The sequence below is a fragment of the Punica granatum genome, chromosome 3 (assembly GCF_007655135.1).
Source record: "Punica granatum isolate Tunisia-2019 chromosome 3, ASM765513v2, whole genome shotgun sequence".
Lineage (NCBI taxonomy): Eukaryota > Viridiplantae > Streptophyta > Magnoliopsida > Myrtales > Lythraceae > Punica > Punica granatum.
In genome coordinates this window covers 33,993,640-34,014,210 of record NC_045129.1, presented here as the reverse complement: position 1 = coordinate 34,014,210, position 20,571 = coordinate 33,993,640, and the positions used below count along the sequence as shown (strand labels likewise).

Genomic DNA, 20,571 nt, shown 5'->3' with positions numbered 1-20,571 from the left:
CAGGTGGTCTCTCCACATGGCGTCTCTCCCGATGTCATGTCAGAGTCTTTGTCGCGAGAGAGACCCCGCTAGAGACAGTGTAATGATCTTGCAATGGATGAAGAAACTATGTTGAAGCATACGCTACGCAAGAGAAAATGGGATGAGTTCCCGTCAATTGTATTTCTCCATATATGTTGCTTACGTGTTTTGGTAGAACCCAAGTTGGACAGCCAGTATGTGTGCCTCTAATTGGTTGGAATGACCGGTCCAAGTTGGATTTTTTTTTTCTTTATTTTAGGAGGTTGATGAGCCTAAGAATATGAAATAAGGTGGAATAAAGAGATATATAAATTTCATACGTGAGAATTAAATTTAGGACCTCCTGATTTAGAGTCGACGTGTCGTGCCACCATATTAAGACTCTTTCCTCTTTTAGTTCCAATTATAAGTTTTGATTTCTAAAAGAGCAAAGCCACGTTGGTGAACTTGTTCGTTACTTGACATTGTAAGTTTAAATTATATTTTCGGCGTGTACTCTTGTGTTCGTCCAGCTAATTCAATTCGAACTGGATCGACTTATTAAAGAGTAAAACTCTTCCACAGTAAATAAGGCGAGAAAAGTAATTTTCGTAAAGCTTGCAGTGTATATGTATTATGACCTGCTCGAACATATGTAGATGAGAATTAGGTAGAACCCTGAAACCGAATGTCCCGACTAAAAAAAATTAATTTTGTACAAACGCGCTGTAATTTTCTTGAATTAATGTACGGAAAAAAGAAATTCAAATTAGAGTAGCGAGGGGAAATTGATTCTTTGTGGATAATGTTTGTATGCATTTATGATGATGGTATCTTTCGAAACGACTTTTGTAATTTTCAGAAAAGTCAAAGGCAACTTTTGTTGTGAGAGATAGCCGGAGGATCTTCCCCCGAATTTTTATGGAGAATCCTATTCCTATATTATGTGGTCTAGATTCGTACGTGTATTTCTCCTTTCTATTCTTTTAAAAAGTACAGTTCATTAAATTCGTGACAAAGAAAGCAGATATATTTAGATCAAACAATAATTTCTTACCACGTACGTTAGATACACAGCACTAGATTCACTCCACAGGAAGGTATCTCGTCGTGTTTCGATATCGCATGTCAATACAATGGGATAATGATGAAATGCCTAATCGATGTGTTATTTTCACTTGATAAATAAATAAATAGTTATTATGTAGAATATATACTATGCATTTTCTGGTTTTTTTTTAAATCGATGTATCGCACCATGCAGCACATGTAATAAAAGTGTATATGATCTAATTCACGATCCACGATGATCATTTATAGCTAACGACATCTATCCTCCATGGCATTGCCTCCACAGCAAATAATGGTTACCTATCATCCGGGGAAATGAGAAAGAGATCAGTGGGGCATGTATTAGTAAATGCCTTTAACATATAGAACAGAAATCGTCTTATGTGACATTTGCAATTTTCAAAACTATTACTCTTCCCTCCACTGTGTTGCACAGGTTCATTTTATGTTGTGTTTAGTTTCATAGTAGGATTTTAAAATCAGATTTTAATTTAAAAAAAAAATGGTATAAATGGGACTCACCCTTTGACTTTGTATGAGTTATGTTGTTTTGTTGTGGAAAAAAGTGGTATAAATGGGGCCCACTCTTTGACTTTATATGAGTTATTTTATTTTGTAGTGGATAGAGTTAAGTTAGAATTGTGATTTTAAAATAATATTATGAAACCAAACAGGGTCTAACATTTGTTATTAATTCTTATTTTAATCTCACATTTCAGATTCGGCCCACCTATATCCATATATATATATATATATATTAATTTAGTCTACTCTCACCGAATTCTCCCATTCGTACAACAAGGGTTTTCCACATAAGTATATTGGATAAATCATTAGCTAGTAATCGATCGCCTCTTCAAGTCTCCCTCTTAATATATACTCATATTTTTTTCATTCTTTTTTTTTCCAGATTTCCATAATATATTTATAATTAACTAGTTGATCCGCGCACATTGCGCTGTAATTTTCATCTTTTTTTACGAAATAGATAATCAATTTATATGACTTACAAACAAATATAGATAAAAATATATATAAAAAAAGACCCCATGAGTAAAACCATGATCACATAAACAAACACATGTTGTAGACATATAAAGCTTTTTCATCTTCTTTTACAAATTAAATAATCAACACATTTGACTTATAAATGAATATAGATAAAAAAAAATACACATAAAAAATGTCACATGAGTAAAATCATAATCACAATAAACAAACACATACTCTAGACATATAAAGTGAACAATACACTTATAAAGAGACTGTAATCTTGTAATATGTATTATCGCTTAAGAAAAGAGCATAGTGAATAGAAAAATGATGGATAAAATGAATTTTGTCTGGTATATATAGAGAATTTAGCACGTTGAACTTGAAGAATGTTGCGTATTTCGATGAGTTCTTTCTGATTATCGATGAAACATTAATTTTTTAGAAATAATTTATTATGTATTATTATATGTAAATAATCAAGACAAATTTTTAATATTCGTTGAATATAACACCAATAAAATATAGTTTAAGTTCATTTAACTAAAAATGAAAGGTCAATTTACATAGAGCTGGGGGTTATCAAATGGAATGATTCGAGCAATCAAGAACCTCTTACTAGAAGCTGAGTGTTCGCAAATTGAGCTATCATGATTCCGCTTTTTTAGTTTTATATATCATATATATATTTTACTAGATGTTTCCAAAGAAATTCTAACAATTTATTTAGAGATATTAGTTAATGAAATTACTCCTAATGTCTTTTATTTATTTCTAGCCATTTGTATTATAAAATTAATAAATACAACAATATTAACTAAAAGTAAAAAATGCAAAGCGCTCGCGTAATGGGTGGCCTACAAGATAGTTTTATTATTAAAATAATAGTAATTTTTCAATTATAAAATCAAAGTTGAAACAAATCACAGTTCTTCATATACAAAGATCTCCTTTTTCTGCTTTTTAGAATTCGAATTTGCTGGTGATCAATACAAACAAAATCCTTTATTTTGATCGAAGAAAACACAATCTAAATAGTCAATTAGGGGTTTCCTCTTTCTTGTTTAATGTTTAATTTGGTTTTGATTGTAGTTCAATCTGCAGAGGAAATGTCAATTGGAATTTTTATTTAACATTTAATGGGGTTTTAATTATTGTCTATTGCTTTTTTATATACTTTGGAAATAATTACATAAATTGAATTTTTTAAATTATATCAATTGATTTTTTTAAAATTATATATATTGATTTTTTTTAATTTAATGAACTTGCCGGTTCATTATGGAAATAATACGAATCAGGTCAATTCATCTTCATGTGCAACCGAGCATTTTTGAAAATATATGTGGCCGAAAACATCAAAAGCTAAAAATATAGGTAGGGAATATTTGTGTTACAAAAATATGGACACGTGTATGGTTTAGATCTCACATAATAAAATCTAACAACTAAAATAAAAACAACCAACATAGTTATTTTCATTAGCCGACCGTGGTAGAATTTAATATATATATATAAGAAAGGTAATTTTGAGAATACATTATCAAATTTAAGTAATAAGAGAAGACAACTTTGAAATTGAGGGAACTTATAGAAGGAGAGCACGACAACATAGATTTTTTTAGGACAAGAATTTCCAAAATGATAAAGAAATGCAACTCCTCGGGGGAGAGAAAAAGAAGAAAACTTATTGAGCAAAAACAAGAAAAAGAAGAGAACTTGCAATTTGATAAAAAGAAATTAAAAGATCAAGAAAAAAAATTAAAAGATCAAGAAAGAAATTAAATCCGTTAAGATGGATACCATTTGCATATTATGCCCATCCCATGATTAATTCATTTGTTTGTTCCGTACAATTCAATTAATTAGTTCTTTCTCATATCCAATCCTACAAGCGATTAGTCTACCATTTATCCCAAAAGCTCAAGTGATCGTGAATCATCTTATAGATTCATAGTTTTTTTTTATTAACTTTCTTATGTAAAATGCTCTTAATCCTTAATTCTCAACCTCAAGTAACAATGTGTGGGCATCACGTGCTATGATCGCAAGATGGGCTTACTCTTTCCCACTCAAACTTGCTTACCATAAACTCCACATTCGGATTGAACTAACATAAAGCACACTTTGATTGCTTTCGAAATTGAGCTCAACGTATATGTAATCTACTTTGATACCTTATGAAATTCCCATTGAGCTTACAGGATTGAGCATATATCCATCTAGAAACTCGAGCTGCACATAAATCTATAATTTTCTTGTTAACTTTTCGATTTGCGATTTTCTTAATCCTTAATTCTAGACTACCTCCTCCTCTAAATAGAATTAAAGAAAACCCCCCGGATTTCCCCGTATTTACCATTCTGCCACTCCGCCCTTTCAGGGATAGGACCTTCCCCTTGTTAGATTTGGGCAGTACCTAGTCAGCCACGTGCGGAATCCAGATCCTTAGATTTAGGTCACGTGACAAAAAGAATAACCGGGACGCGCTTTTTACCAGATAAAGTCCACGTCCACGTGTCATTACGTGAGCTGACATGGAGTCAAAACACGACTCCTTTAATTTAACTCCTTTTCCAAGTCAAAGAGGCGGCTTTGCTTCTTCGTCCCTCCTTCATCTTCTAATCTTCTCCGCAGGTTACTTCCGCCCTTATCCTTCTCTCGCAATTTATATATATAAAGCGACCGATTGTTCGTCTTAGGAATCTCATCGTCCTTTCCCGACATCCAACTATTACCTCTGCGAATCCGAACTTTCACCACATCTCGAATCCCGGCAGATAACTCTCTGATCGATCGATCGATCTTCGGTATTGTGTATCGATGGCCTTGATGGACACGAACTCGCTAGGGGATGTCCTCCTGAAGGTGGGGATGTTCGTGCTGGTTCAGGCTCTGGTCTACCTCATCCTCTCGAAATCCTCGGACGTCTTCTCCAAGGACAAGGCCAAGAAGTCACTCAGCTTCCGGCCCGTCCGCTCGGTCAGCATCCGCCGCTTCATGGCCGCCCTCTCCGACATGCCTGCTGGCGGCGAGCCATCCCCGTCTCCCCGCAGCCCCCCGAGTCTGACGACCACCCATGAGGACTGAGTACGAGCCCGAGGAATATTGCGCAACCGAACCGGTGCAGATCGGTTAATTAATGATTGATTGTATAATATGAAAGAGTTAAATCTTCTTTTTACCAGGATTTGAATCATTGATAGTGTGAGATTTTGCATATATATAAGTTAGTGTGTGCGGTTTTTTTGAAGAGATGCTGTTGTAAATTATGATTCTTTTGTTGTTTATTTCAATAAGAAGAATATCAAACGTTATTTTGGGTGGAAAACTCGATTCTCTGAATTTATGCAGCAGGTTCTACAATGATAGATGCATTCGAAATTGAAAATTATCGATGTAGAGATGCTAAATATACTAGACAAAAAGGGAATATCGGAAGCAGATCATCGTGCCAATTTTTGAGAGGGTCGTCCATGATATGACGAATTTGTCGAACTTATTGATAGGATATACGTTTTAGTTTGATCGGGTAAGCCTTCCGTGGACAGCAAGACTCTTGACTCTCCCTTGGGTTCAGGTTTGATAATGTCAAGGACATGAACCGGGGGGGTCACAATCAAATCAAGGCATACCTAGTAAGCAGAGTATATATGGATAAAATTATGAAATGATGTTATGATAGTGAAATGTTCAAACTTAGTTGTACGATGCAAGAAGCTCGTATGAATGCGATGTACGTATATCCTCATGAACAATTCTAGCATCATCAGATATTCTTTTTTGATGTGGTGAGGATTCGCTCGACCTCTCGACAAAAATCGAGCAAGCAAGGGTATAAAATTCAAGCATGATAAGATCTAGGGCCGACAATATTTGACACGACAGGATAACACGACATGGATACGACACGAAGTTAAACGGGTTCGGGTTGAGGTTTTTTGATATTCGGTCTAAACGGGTTCAACCCGTTTAGACACGATTAATAAACGTGTCTTAACGGGTTGAACCCGCATAACTCGATTAGATACAATTAAACCTGTTTATTTAGACGTGTCTAATCGTGTTATTTAATCGTGTAATCCGTTAACCCGTTTATCTAATCGAATTTACCAATATAGCCTTCCACTAACCCTAATTTTGAAATTCCTCCTGTCCTGCAGCCCTGCTCCTGCCTCCTGTCCTGTGAGTCGCGCCTCCTGTCTTGCGAATCCGCGACGGTGCGACCTGCGGTGCTAGTGCTACTGAGTACTGATTGCCTAAGCCTTCCCGTTCGTGTTCCTGTACGCTCGATCGCGAAACCTTACCCCGTAACCCTTCGTGACAGTGAGTCAGTGACTTCGTCCCTTCCCTTCCTCCTTCGATTCCGGCGTTCCGCCTCCACCTTTGTCAGCAGAAGAACTGAAGAAGCCTCCATCGCTCCATCGTCCACGATTCGCTCCGCTGTTTCGCTCGACCCTGCGACCTCGGACCCCCGTGACCGCGACCCCCCGAACCTCGACTCGAGCCCTCTCTCTGACCTTAGAGTCTCAAACGAAGCGATGTTGGCTCGGTCCTCGACCTCATACGATGTCGACCTCGAACCCAGCTCAACCCCGCGACCTCCACCCCGCGACCCTCGAGTCGTCGACCGTTGAGCCTCTAACTGTTCAGCCGTTGCGACGTCACCAAGACCTCAACCGCACGACCTCGACCTCAGGTATCCTTGCTGCTGCTCTGCAGACCCGCCCGCTGCACTCCCCTTCCCTGCTCTGCTTTGCTGCATCTTTGATTTCGTCTAATTTTTCACTCTGCTTTGCTTCATCAAATTAATTGATAATGGAAAAGAAAGCCATGTTGTGCCTTGAATTGAATGGGACCGATTATATGTGTTTGCTTGAGCCAGGTTATGAATCTGTTCAGAAACACTAGCGAGAATTGGTTGAAGCTGAAGTTTTTGTTTTCTAGTACTTTGTCCTGCCTGTGTTTTAGTTCTTTCCATTTGACATCAAGGACCAGCTCGATGATCATGATTCATGACGGCAACTCATTGATTAGTTCCTTAAAATTGATCTGTCTAGTCAATGGTTCGATATTCATCGATAGCTGCATCTTGGAATGATTGTCTTGTTATGGCCTTCTCTTGTGAAGATTGATAAGTTCAAGACGAGTTTGAGTTCTCCGGTTCCTATGCCATTCAGTGTTTGACTTCATGTATGTTTTGCAGCTGAGTAATTACTCCTCCTATGACGGAGTGTTATACTGCAAGCCCCATTTCGATCAGCTCTTCAAGATGATTGGACAATTAGAGAAAAGTTTTAAAGGTGATTATGAACATATATATTTATATGTGTTTATGCTCCTTTTGAGTTCTGATGATGAATGCCTACTTTGGAAGCATCAATGATATGATGCTATTACAAGTTATTGTAATCTATTTTAAGACTTAAGAGTAGACTTATATCTCATGATCTTTGTACTTCCTAAATTATGATCCATTTCTATGAATGAAATAAGTATGGTTAACTTTTTCGAAATTTTTATTCGGAATAAACAGGTTATAATTGTGTTAATGTGTCAAATAAACGGGTCGTGTTAAACAGGTTGTAATTGTGTTAACGTGTTGAATAAACGGGTTGTGTTAACGTGTCGAATAAACGAGTCGTGTTAACATGTCCGTATAATCGGGTTGATTGGATAAACGGGTCGTGTTAACGTGTCGGGTAACCGGTTATAATCGTGTCGTGTACGGACATGTGTACCTATTATGACACGTTTCGATAAACAGGTTTAAACGTGTCATATCCGGGTTGACACGAATATAAACAGGTCGTGTTTGTGTTTCCAAAACCTGACCCGTTTAATAATCGTGTCGTGTACGTGTTATGACTTTGATGACACAAATCCATTTAGACACGACACGTATAAACACGACACAACACAAATTGCCAGCCCTAATAAGATCTAGCAAAAATGGTATATATTGGATTGGATTATCTATCAGCTAATCAACTAACAGGCTTCAACATTATATATGGGCTTTTAGGCTGAAGTGCGATCAGACCATTTTAAAGGGTTACAACGAGGGATGGACCGATGATGGATTGAGGGGGTCAGTCGCCTCGCCCCTGCCCACAAAGAGGCTCATCGGACCACATCCATTTCTTCATTTTAACGCTTTAGTTTTCTTAGGAGCACGTGTACACCGCAGGGGATGTAGCTCAGATGGTAGAGCGCTCGCTTAGCATGCGAGAGGCACGGGGATCGATGCCCCGCATCTCCACTCCTTTTTCATTTTTTTTTTGCTTCTATTATTTTCTGCTAATAACTTTTAATTGTCTGTCTCGATTTCGAAGCACATTAATCACCCCAAAAATGCTTTTGTTATTTATAATTAAATTAAAGTAAATGATTTTAATCAGTCAAACTGTGTCTCTTCCCTCGCGTTTTTCTCTCTCTTCCCTTCCCCAACCGAACTCTCTGCTCCCTCACTTTCTCTCCACCTCTTCTTACTCTGCCTCCTCCTCCTTCTCTCCCTGACATCACTTCCCATGGCGGATTCACCATCACCGCGGCCGCCTGCAACGCCTGTGAACCTCCACACTCCGAAAAAACCTGACCACAAGTCCTCGCTCTCCTTCCTCCTCACCGCTCCGACCACCAAGGCCATCGCTTTCAGCTTCGCCCTCACCGTCATCTTCTTCACCCTCCTCCTCGCCGTCGCCCTCACTCCCTCCTCCTCCTCCTCCACCTCCTCCCCTTGGCTCCAGCCCCTCCTCCGAACAAGCTCCAGCCCCTCCTCCCACTTCATCGTCCTCCCCACCACCCCGGCCACCTCCCCTCCTCCTTCTTCCCAGCCACCTAACCGTCCCAATTCCTCCGCCTCCTCCTCTACCTCCGCCTCCGCCTCCGCCTCCGCCTCCGCCTCCGCCTCCGCCTCTCCCCACCCCCACTCTAGGAAGCGGAAGAGGCGAAATGGGCCGGCGAAGAAGAAGCGCAAGACCTGCAATTTATACCAAGGGAGATGGGTGAAAGATGATTCTTACTACCCTCTGTACCCGCCCGGATCTTGCCCCCACATCGACGAGCCTTTCGACTGCCACCTCAATGGTCGGCCTGACTCCAGGTTTCTCTGGTACCGGTGGCAGCCCCGGGGTTGCAATATCCCAAGGTAGAATCTCTCAAGCCGAGTTCGTCAATTCTGAAGAGATCGCTCGCTATCTGATCTAAAAGCATAAGCCCTGTTAGAAGAAGGCACGGGGATTCACAGTTATCGTTTATCGGACTGTTCTGTCCATTGATCCATTTGTTTCGGTAAATTGATGTCATTTGCAGGTTGAATGGCAAGAAAATGCTCAAGATGTTGACAGGAAAGCGGCTCGTGTTCGTTGGCGATTCCCTCAACCGGAACATGTGGGAGTCTCTTGTTTGTATACTGAGAAATTCGGTTACGGACAAGAGCAAAGTTTTTGAGGCCTCCGGGAAGGAGGAATTCCGAGCAGAGGGATCCTACTCATTCATATTTCAGGTACACCATTCGTGTGCAATGTCTGATGGTTTCTTGATGGTCATATTCATCCCGAATGAAGATCTCAATCGCTATTGTTCTGATCCATTTGTAGGACTATAACTCCTCGGTGGAGTTCTTCAGAACGCCATTTTTAGTTCGGGAATGGGAAGTCCCGGAGAAAAATGGGTCGAAGAAGGAGACCCTTCGTCTCGATTTGGTGGAGGGATCATCTGATAAGTACAAGAATGCCGATGTTCTCATCTTCAACACGGGCCATTGGTGGACTCACGAGAAGACTCTTATGGGGTAATATCTAGTTTCCAGTTTCACCAATCTTTTCATAACGGAAACTATAAACATCTGGCATAAGTGAAATGTTATTTAGACTAAATTTTCAGGAAGGGCTATTATCAAGAAGGCGAGCATGTACACAGTGAATTGAGTGCTCGACTAGCCTTTTGGAAGGCGATGTTGACTTGGGCTAGATGGGTCGACTCCAATGTGGACCCGACCAGGACCACCGTGTTCTTCAGAGGCTACTCTTCTTCCCATTTCTTGTAAGCCTGAGCAATGAAAATTCTGCTTCTTTGCAATTGCGATATCATTAAGATAAAAGCAACTGAAACTGAGAACGTCTTATGCAGTGGGGGGCAGTGGAACTCGGGTGGGGAATGCGACAAAGAGACCGAGCCAATACTGGACGAGGAAAAATTGTCATTCTATCCACAGAAAATGAGGATCCTTGAGTCAGTAATGAAGGGGATGAAGACGCCCGTGATCTTTCTCAACATCACGAAGATGTCCGACTTTAGGAAGGATGCGCACCCTTCAATCTACAGGGAACAGAATTCCACCGAAGAGAAGAGAAGATCGCCGTCTATCCCACAAGATTGCAGCCACTGGTGCCTCCCCGGAGTTCCCGACACGTGGAACGAGCTCGTGTACTACCATCTTCTCACAAGGCTTTACGAGAAGCGGCATAAGAGGCAGTGGCAGGGAAAATTGAGGACAGGACTGTAGCCAAAAAGAGTTTAGAGAGTAGAGTTCAATTTATAGGAACTAGCATCTATTGTTATTCTTTAGATATATAGGTCCCAGAGTTTCGATTTATTCACCTCCATGGAGCCGAGAAGCCTGATCTTCTCCATGTAAGTCCGATTAATATAGTATTTGTGTTTGTCATGTTGTAATCTGTAGCCTGTAATTTGCAAAGCTCATGAAGCCGATAGCTCATAATAGAAAGTGATAGAGATGGTGAAGCCACCCTGCGAGGTAACTCTTTCTTCTGTTGGAATTTGCTAAATCCTTGTAATCGAGCAAGATGAGTTCCCGCGTTCGGAACATTTCAGGCATTCATTCTTTCTCCAGTTGAAGAACCAGCTTTCCCGACTCCTCTGATTGATAGCTCTGTTTTCCCTCTAACGATGGGCCAATCACCCAAGTACAGTTTTCATTCTTGTAAGTTCAATCATTTATCGGAACTATGGTTCGATTCTTCTGACCTCTATAAACAGGAACGATTTGAATTCAGTTCAATGTAGTTCAGTCGATCTCAGCATGTCCAGCATATAAGTTGATAGGGAGTTTCTCAGAACAAATATGGGAGTTTAAGACCAACGTGCACTGATCAAGCATGTTAAAAAATTTCTAATTATTATAGAAGTCTATTGCTGCTGTCCTTAAAACCAAATCGCTTTCGTTTAAAGAAAACCATTAAACATTTGTGTTCCTATGCTGCTGAATTATGAGAACCGAGCCTCCAATGTTAAACTCTGAGGAAGCCAGGATGTCTCCAACAATCCCGAGCTCGGGACATTCTTCCCAGTCGCTCATGCCAGTCGTCATCGGGGAGTGCCCCCTCTTTCCTTTTCCTACTATGAATAGAGAATACATCTCCCCGATCTCTCTGAGGATTCCCAGAGACTCTGCCCCGTTCCTCACGTGCTTCTCCACGTACCCAATCTGCCCCGACCTTATGTACCTGAAAGTCGACAGGACTGAAAAAGTCACTTAACTTGGTAATTAGGATAAACTCTGGTTTTGAATTGAAGCATGCTAATCTCCTAAATCTTATCTATATAATCTAATGTTACTATCCACCCTTAGCCGCATCTGTCCAGCTCTGCTTGCACGTTAACAGGAATATTAATACATTAGCGCACTTTCTACCAGAGCTTAAAGGTTTAGGATAAGTTGATGACTTGCCTGTTGTAAAAGTCTGTAAAGTAGACATCATCTTCCACGTTTGATGAGCCCGCAGACAGGGACGAGGACATGGACACGAACCTGATAATCGTCAAATTCACCATTGGATGGGCAGCCATTCGCTTACTGCAGGCTAGGGCCTCCTGATCATCAGACCCGCCGAAAAAGAGGCATGCCACGTGCTGTACTGAACCGCTCAGGATCTGTGTGAAACCTGGGACTCCGGCAGGGCCCCGGCTAACAATGACTCCCACTGAGCATGGGGCATGGCGGAGGATCCTCTGGTTTGTTGTTCTGATCCCTTCCTTCCCGCTCTCCATCTTCCCGTCAATCCGCTGGTGCTTATGGAAAGGGATCAGTACGATCGAGACCCGGAGATCCTCGGCCCCATCACAGACATCCTCGTACATGGTGGAAAAGTATGATACGGCTTTAAGCTGCCGAAGTTTCAGCCAATGAAAAAAGTCATCAAATTCAATATAAATTGCAGATGAATGCATAAATCCTGATCGGGTATATTAAACTAAGCCACAATGCAGCTCGGCTGATAAAATTCAATCCGTTCATATTATTTGTTCTTGCGCGTGTTTTGGACAATATCAATTTTTCCGATTCAGTTCATACATACCCAAATAGTTTCATTCACCTAGAAATACTTTCAACTGAAATTTAATGAAATCAAACTGCTGGATTTTTGTTCCGACTGACCTGGTGGATCAAAATCTTATTGTCGACGGCAAAGGCATCCACAGCATCATTGATCTCGAGCACATCATTCCCACCATAATTTTCCTCGCTGTTAAGCTCATCTTCCTCAAGCTCGTGGTACGACTTCAAGGACTTCTGCTTCTCAGAGAGCTCGATTAGGTGCATCAGGTAAGGGGCGATGGGCGCGGTCTTGGATCCTCTGAGGGCATAGATGACCGCAATCGTGGCTGCCAGGTGACGGGACCCGTACACGCAGGCGAGGACCCGAAGCTCCTGGTCAGTATCCTGTGGCTCAAGGAAACGGTACCTGTGGGCCAGTCTCGCTTCCTCTCTTCTCATGAAGACAGCAATGCCTATACCTGATATAACTGAGTTCAGTACTATTGTTATTGTCAGCAGATCACGCGATCTCAAAGTCCATGTCTGCAAAAACCAACACGAAATTCTCAGAATGTCTAGCCCGAGATGATGAGAAAAATTGGTGTTTTTTTTTCTAAGTGTTGATAACTCTGTTTCAACTGCACCTTGGAAGTATTTTCAGTCAAAAGCATGAAAGCTTTATCCATGAGAAAACAGAAAAGTGGAGACCATTCTCCGAAATCATCAACGAAGCCGAGATGAACTTACGATGAGTTTCGAGATGCCACCGAGGAGGACAAGGTCGGCATGCCCTTTCAAGTTCAAGAGAAAACCCATAACGAGTCCCTCATTCAATGGAAGCTTCAGATACTGGTAAGCTGCAAGGGTCCCACAAATCTTCCCCAAAACACTCAGCCCTACTATGATCAAGACGAGCACCACGTTTTTCACTTTTCCTAAATACTCAGCATTGAACTGAAGCCCAATGTATCCGAAATAAATCGGGAGTATGAAGTTGTGAAGCGAGTAACTGAGCTTGAACAATAAAGTTCGTGCGGATTTTCCCTCCCTAGGGAACATGAGGCCTATCAGGAAACAGTTCACCATGCTGTTAAAGGACATCAACTCAATGATAATTGAGGGCGCAATCACGAGAGATAAAATTACAAAGACTTCCGTGTTTTTTAAATACTTCTGATTCCGGTTCCGCCGGTTGAACCACTTCACCAAGTACTTGATGATGAATATCATCCCAATGGTTATCAGGAGGCAGACAATCCCATGCCCAAATCCTTTCCCGGAGTTGAGACTGACTATCAGGCAGAATAACAGAATGCATGATAGGTCGTTGATCAGGGAGCAGGAGACAGCCAATCGGCCAGCATCAGAGGTCGCAATCTTGAGCTCGGCTGCCATGCGGGCAGTTCCCTGTGGGGCTGTGTCCGCCAGTATCATGATCACGAACAAGCCATAAACAAAGTAGTTGCTGCCAATGAATTCCAGGTGTTTGTAGAGGAAGATGGAGACAATTCCTCCCGACACGAAGCTAAATAGGATGCCGCAGTATGCCACAGTGGCTGCAGTTTGGATGGTCCGGACGGTGTAGGGGATGTCTGTCTCGAGGCCGAGCTGGAACGTAAATATAATGCTGAAGAAGAACCCAATGACCGAGTAGTAGTCGTAAGCCGATGGCTGGTAGAAGAATTCTTTGATCTTCGAGATCCGGGACAGCCCGCTGGGGCCCAACACTAATCCAGCCTGCCAGCACAGAACACAAATAGATGAAAATTGTTGGCTGCAACTTGAGAGTTGAGATCATGGACGGCATGGCATTCGAAAAGAATTAGAGACATAAAATTACGTGGAATCCATATGAATCGATTCCGCTCAACATATTGAGTGCATTACGATTGATCAAGCAACATATATATTTCTTTTCTCTGGTGTAGAATGATTTAGGTGTTCTTGTAGAGTGAAACAAGAAACCATGTTGATCGTACCAAACGCAAGATACATAGATCTTATCCACCCAAAAGATAACAAGAATCCAACAGTTTAACATATATATATATATATATATATATATATATGTATGTATGTTCTGTTGGTCGAGCAGCAATAAGGACATGTGAAGCTCAATGACTAGTCCCCCGATTAGGTTCGGTTTCCACTGGCTTGCCCTCGATTTTTTTTAGTGAGATAAAGGCACCATATGATTATGAAGCTTATATATCCAAATGCTTGTGCTTGTGAGGTGGGGTATTCAAAGATTGAGCTCATCAAAAGAGAAAAACTAATGATACAAAAGATCAGCGCGAAGAAGATTCCTAGCTAGGAATAGTGTATGATACGGACCAGAATCTGTGCGATGGGGCCGGAGTGGCCAATGGACTTGAGGACGAGGTGGAAGATGTGGGAGAGGACCAGGATGCAGGACATCTGAAGGCCCATGGTGGCCAGAGGGTTGATCAAGTCGGATTGACATATGAACGTTTGTGTCGCGTTCATAGATTTCCACGAGACAGCTAGATCAGAAATATAATGTAACCCGGAAGCAGAACAAACAACAACAACAACAGACAAAAAGAAGAAGAAGAATCGGAATTGGGGTTGGGATTGGGATTGGAGTTTTTCTCTTCCTAGGAATCAGCTAAGTATTGGAGCAAACGTGGCAGTGAGTTCAGTTTCGATCGAGTGTTGACCATTTCTTGTCTTTTGATCTAACAAGAGACCGATGTTTTAGGGGTCAATAACACGAATTTCTCTTAAGCATGATGTTTTTTTTTCTTTTTTTTTTCATTATCCTTTTCTTTTCCTTTAAATCAAAGTAATAATAATATATATCTTCACTCGAATCTTATAATTTATTATGGTTTTGAACGTAGAAGCAATGCATAACTGATAATTTAATGACGGAATTAACGATCTTACACTTATCATGCCCATAAGTTCACTGGGACATGAAGAGCGTGTTGAATTATTGGCGAGACAGATCGAATAGAAATTGAGTAGGCCAATGAATTCATGGACTGGATTGATAGATAGAAGCCCAAGAAGAAGGCCCATCCCTAGAGTCGGACGTTCTCTTAGTTGGCTTAATGAAGAATTTAGGGTGCTATTTTCCATGAGTTAATTGCACTGATAGTCCAAAAAATTTCATGAATATTTCAGATTAGTTCAATATATTTTTTTGTAACTTATTAGTACAAAAAGTTTCTAAACCGTTTCAATGTAGTGCATTTCGTCAATTGCCTCTAACGCTATTAACATTTTGCTGACATGGTGCGTCATATGTATCACTTTTGTTACATGAAACTAATCACAGTGCGCTACGTCATTTAAGAGGATATAAAATCTGAAAAAGTCCAATAAAAATACAAAAAATAATAAAAAAATTATTTTTAAAATTTTAAAAACTTTTAAAAATAATTTTAAACTTTTAAATTATTTTTATTTTTTTAATTTAAAATTATTTTTAAAAATTTTTAAAAATAATAATAATATTATTTTTAATATTATTATTTTTAAAAGTTTTAAAACATTTAAAAGTTTTAAAAATATTTTTTTTATTTTATTTTTCTATATTTTTAGTATTTTTCTATATTTTTTTATTTTTTGTATTTTTATTTGACTTTTTCAAATTTTATATCCTCTTAAATGACGTGACACACTATGATTAATTCAATGTAATAAAAGTGACACATAGAACGCGCCACGTCGGCAAAATGTTAATGGCGTTAGCGGCAATTGACGGAATGCATTACATTGAAATGGTTTTGAAACTTTTTATACCAACAAGTTATCAAAAAAACATTTTGGACTAACCTGAAACATTCATGAAACTTTTTGGACCACCGGTACAATTAACATTTTTTTTAATTAAAAAAAGCATCTGTCGACCCACAAAGGCATGGGCACAAGTTTTTTTTTTTTTAAAAAAGAAAAATGTATTTGCTGACGCATAAAGTGCATCGACACAACGAGAACTTAACCCAATGCACTTTTTTATGTTGGCAAAGATTAGCTTTTGCCGAAGCACTTTTTAGGTGCATCAGCAAGCCTAGCTATTATGAAGCAAAAAAATGTGCTGGAAGATGCGTTGGCAAGATTTATGCCGATACACTTTTGCATTTGAAAAAGTTCAAAACTGCATCGGCATAGACCCTTTTCTTGTAGTGTTTTTTTGATACGGTTAAAATACATAATACTTGAACGACAGAATATATAAGAAAACTCTTTAAAAAAAATAAATTATAAGTTTACTAGTATTTCCTTTTAAGTGAATTTGTAATCATTTCTAGTTAAAAATATGTCCTTACTTTAATTTATAAATAAATAAAATAAAAATAATTAATAATATCTATGAAGGTTGATGACCAAAAAAAGCAAAAATTGGCCTTTTTATTATTTAAATTGAAAAATTACAAATTATGAGTTTTTTTATAATGTATAGTGTGCTATTACTTTCCTGTCAATTTTAACTGATTTTTCTAACATGACACTAGCATTGTAGGCATGGCATATAGAAATCTACCAAGTGGACCCCATGGGTATTTAAATATTAAATTAAAAATAAAAATTATTAAAGGAAAATAATAATATTCGTAAAAACTATTTTATTTAATTTTATAATAAAATAAATAAATAATATATAAATTCAATGGAAACATATATATGTATATAAATTAATAATAGTATTTACATATGTGTAACATAAAAAAGTGTATACAAAATTAATATATTAATGACAAATCACTATATCTAAATATATGTATCGGTTTTTGTATAATTTTTTAAAATATTATTTTTTACTTTGTTGAAGAAAAGTAAAACTAAATGCAAGAATAAAATTATAAAACTGTTCAAATTTTATACTCATATATCTTATCCCGTTCCTCCATCAATTCACACATGATCATCTTTCACTCTATATTTTACTTATTTCTTTTCAACCCCACGCCATCTCTATCTCAACCTAGGTTATTTTTCTTTTCATTCACTAAAAAAATTATTTTTTTCAATTTTAGTAATAGCACAACTATGTACAGATTTAGTCTTCAATAAATTATACAAGCAACATCCTAAGTCGTAAATATATATGACTAACTTCACAGATTTATCAGCACATGGCACCACACCAAGGATTTCAAGTGCAGTCTTTATGCTGTCGACTACTTCAAATCCTGCTGCTGGGCCTGCATTGGGCGTGCGTCTTGTTCACTCTCTATCTCGTCTGCGTTTTTCAGCAAAAATGACCTGTCACATCCCTACAATTATCAGCAGCAAATTTAGTACAAGGTTACTAGTTGATGTGAGATCATTTACCTCATAATTACACGTACAGGGAAGCAAAATGAAGTACTGCACATAAGAATTGGGCATTGTAGCCAGTTATGGAGCTTGGATTTTGAGACATTGGTCTTATAACATAAGTCGATATATTCGAGCATATGCTAATTTCAAGATGAGTATGTTTTTCCGACGTCAGCTTGTGGCAGAGCTGATTACATAGTAGAAAATTCAAACATTTGTCTGTCTATGAGGTGCAGGTTTTCCATAAGGACTCGTATGCAACGTGAAGTGTATTACGACAGAAAATAGACTAAGGGAGAGAGATCCAAACATAGACGAAGCAGGTTTTAAGGATGAGCTTCCCATACGAAACAATTCTGGAGATACTATGACTATCTGTCATCTTATAAAAGAAATTGAGTTTGTGTTACCACTTCAAGTCCTGCGACTGTGTCTTCACTGGTGAGTGCGTCTTGTTCACTCTCTATCCCGTTTGCATTGTTCGGAAAAATTGACCCATCGCATCCCTACACTAAGCAGCAAATAGAAATCAAGTTACTCTAGTTAATAAGGGTTTTGTAGCCAGTGATGGAACTTGGATTTTGATGCAGCAAGGCCAATCCAAATAACATAAGTTGATGTATTTGAAGATACTAATCGAGCTTACTAATTCAAAAAGATAAATACGCAGGTGTTTCCCCAGTAGGTGATCATGAAGTCGATTACAGTACAATTCATCGTGTGTGTATGAGGTGCAGTTTTTCCATGAGAGCTTCGTATAACATGCGAAGTGTGATTATGGCGGCAAAAATAGAATAAGGGAGAGAGAAACTCGAACCTGGACGATGCAGTCATAGAAATGGAGGCGGATGAGCTTCGCCCCGATCTGGATCTAACTCTGTTGGGCCTGCTCCGTCACACTAGGTACAATGGCCAAAGCATTTGGGCATGATGTACTGCAGAAGTTGGTCTCCAACCGAGTGATAGCTCTCTTGAACCCCGTAACTACGCACAAGGCCATTATAGCCAAGACGAATTCTAGACGAAGTCATTCTCAAATACGTACAGTTACTGTGTTTGAAGCAGTTGGGAATGATAATCCCACGTAGAAAAAATAAAAGAATAACTATGAGTTTATATGAGATTTGAGGACCCTAGTGCTTCCCAAATTAATTTTATCTTCCTTCTGCTTCTGATTCTGTCGCCCCTTCTGCTGTATATCCATGTGTCTCTGTCTCTGGCTCCTCTTCTCATTACCAATCTCAACCAAAAAAAAGGAAAAAAGAAAATCCTTCGTTTTTCTTTCCTATCAAGTACCGCAACACGTTGGCTGGTCGAAGAACACAAATAATCACGGCCCATGGCCTGACACGTCGAAGGGTGAGGCGATAACGATAACATTTTCTTCCCTGCTTCCTCCACCTGCATTTTGCCGTCCTGCCAAGCGGAGGCTGTCGATGTGTAAACACCATTGGAGGCTATTCGAATGTGTGATCATATTTCAAGTGTTAAGGATCATAAAATCCTTCGTAGCAAAAATAACAAGAAGCCATTAGATTATAATTAAAAGGATTGAGTGTGATCACCTGATAGCTTAAACCTTTGGATTTAACGCTTCGATTAAATCATATGTAGGCCCAAATAAAAATTAAGTTAAAAAAAACCATTCATCGCAGATATGACAAAAATTTGGTCCCATTGTAAGGTCCCATCACCCTTCGCCCCGCAAAATTTTAAAAACCTTTGACATTTAAGGAAAAAAAAAAAAGAAGAAAGGAGAAGGGGAGGGAGTTAGCCTATATATGTCCACTCTCTTGGGTTCAACTTCTAGACTCTGTAAATTGTCAAACGCGGGGAGAGAAGACTTGATATGTACCTTTTTAGAAGCTTACCCTCTGCAGGAAGAGGAAAGGAAACTCCTACCGTTGTCAAACATGCATGTAGAATTTTATATTTCTTGGCCAACTAAAACAAGCCGGGTCGACCGATAAACTCGGACCAGTGGAGCCCTCCCTCTCATTAACAGCTGGAAACTGTCCGTCATCAAACAAGGGTTGACAAACGCATGCACAGCGCAGATAAGAAAATTCTCCGGGTTTATATACTTATGATGAAAAGGTCAAGTTCCATGTCCCGTGATGATGAGGTAGTGTATTATCAGTCAGGAAAATATGTATCTGGAGTATAAGCTCCCGCTCTCACATGAATATCGATTGGTAACTGAGCTTCGAGTCGTCGTAACAATTTCAGGGAAAATACATCAAAGACAGAACTCTTCAAAGCACAATTGAAAGTACAATCCACGGTGGTCTAATCATGGTAACCCAGTTTCCCAAGTACAAGAACATATAACAACATAACAATCCGATGATCATACTTCTCGAAGCTGTAGACCACTCTCCTGATGTTCGGTGCAATAACTCCAAAAGATTTTGTCCTGTGTCCTCTCATGATCGCATCGCATTCCACAGTTCTGGACAATCAATAGTAGGCAACGAATAAATCTTGCATTCAGCGTCTCCTTTCCCTCCCCAATAATTTGGTCCATTAATCTCAAGGATATGGTGGAATTCGATGGCAACGTCAATCTTCTCCCGAGCCTCCAACATGGGCGTAGGGGAACATGGATCCTCCATATATAACAGAATTTACTTGTCCCTGCTACTTCAATGGAACCCAACCGCTCTCCTCCTCAATGTCGTGTGGCCAAGTAATTCGAGCACTCAAGACCCTTTACAAGTAATTCAAGCACTCAGGAGTCAAGACCCTTCACAAGGCACGGAGAAAGAAAATCACAATAGGAAGGAAGGGAAGTAATCTATTATTAATGTGTGCAGCCGAACGATGCCATATTCACATTTGAGATAACCTGTAGATTTTAGTACTAGTGCCTACACTTCGAACACATATACCTGACTAGGATTCCTAATCATGGATTCACGGATGAAAATATA

The 20,571-nt window shown here is 39.3% G+C and overlaps 3 protein-coding genes and 1 non-coding gene across 4 annotated transcripts; 3 read left to right on the top strand and 1 right to left on the bottom strand.

Annotated features, from left to right (window-relative positions):
• The first annotated feature begins 4,718 nt into the window (after positions 1-4,718).
• On the top strand, positions 4,719-5,395 carry LOC116198835. Its single transcript, XM_031529090.1, has one exon. It carries the CDS (start codon positions 4,888-4,890, stop codon positions 5,152-5,154), a length of 267 nt encoding a protein of 88 aa, XP_031384950.1. The 5' UTR covers positions 4,719-4,887; the 3' UTR covers positions 5,155-5,395.
• Positions 5,396-8,253: 2,858 nt separating this feature from the next.
• Positions 8,254-8,326, top strand: TRNAA-AGC. The gene has a single exon. It is a non-coding gene; the product is annotated as a tRNA-Ala (tRNA).
• Positions 8,327-8,498: 172 nt separating this feature from the next.
• LOC116199254 (protein trichome birefringence-like) lies at positions 8,499-10,895 on the top strand. Its single transcript, XM_031529552.1, has 5 exons — positions 8,499-9,214; positions 9,379-9,571; positions 9,666-9,859; positions 9,952-10,110; positions 10,198-10,895. The coding sequence occupies exons 1-5, from the start codon at positions 8,595-8,597 to the stop codon at positions 10,571-10,573; spliced, it is 1,542 nt and encodes a 513-aa protein (XP_031385412.1). The 5' UTR covers positions 8,499-8,594; the 3' UTR covers positions 10,574-10,895.
• A 264-nt stretch (positions 10,896-11,159) lies between these two features.
• Positions 11,160-14,932, bottom strand: LOC116199280 (cation/H(+) antiporter 2-like). The gene is made up of 5 exons (XM_031529579.1): positions 14,681-14,932; positions 13,094-14,083; positions 12,467-12,889; positions 11,759-12,195; positions 11,160-11,534 (listed from the first exon to the last, which is right to left on the bottom strand). Exons 1-5 carry the CDS (start codon positions 14,831-14,833, stop codon positions 11,267-11,269), a joined length of 2,271 nt encoding a protein of 756 aa, XP_031385439.1. The 5' UTR covers positions 14,834-14,932; the 3' UTR covers positions 11,160-11,266.
• Positions 14,933-20,571: the final 5,639 nt, after the last annotated feature.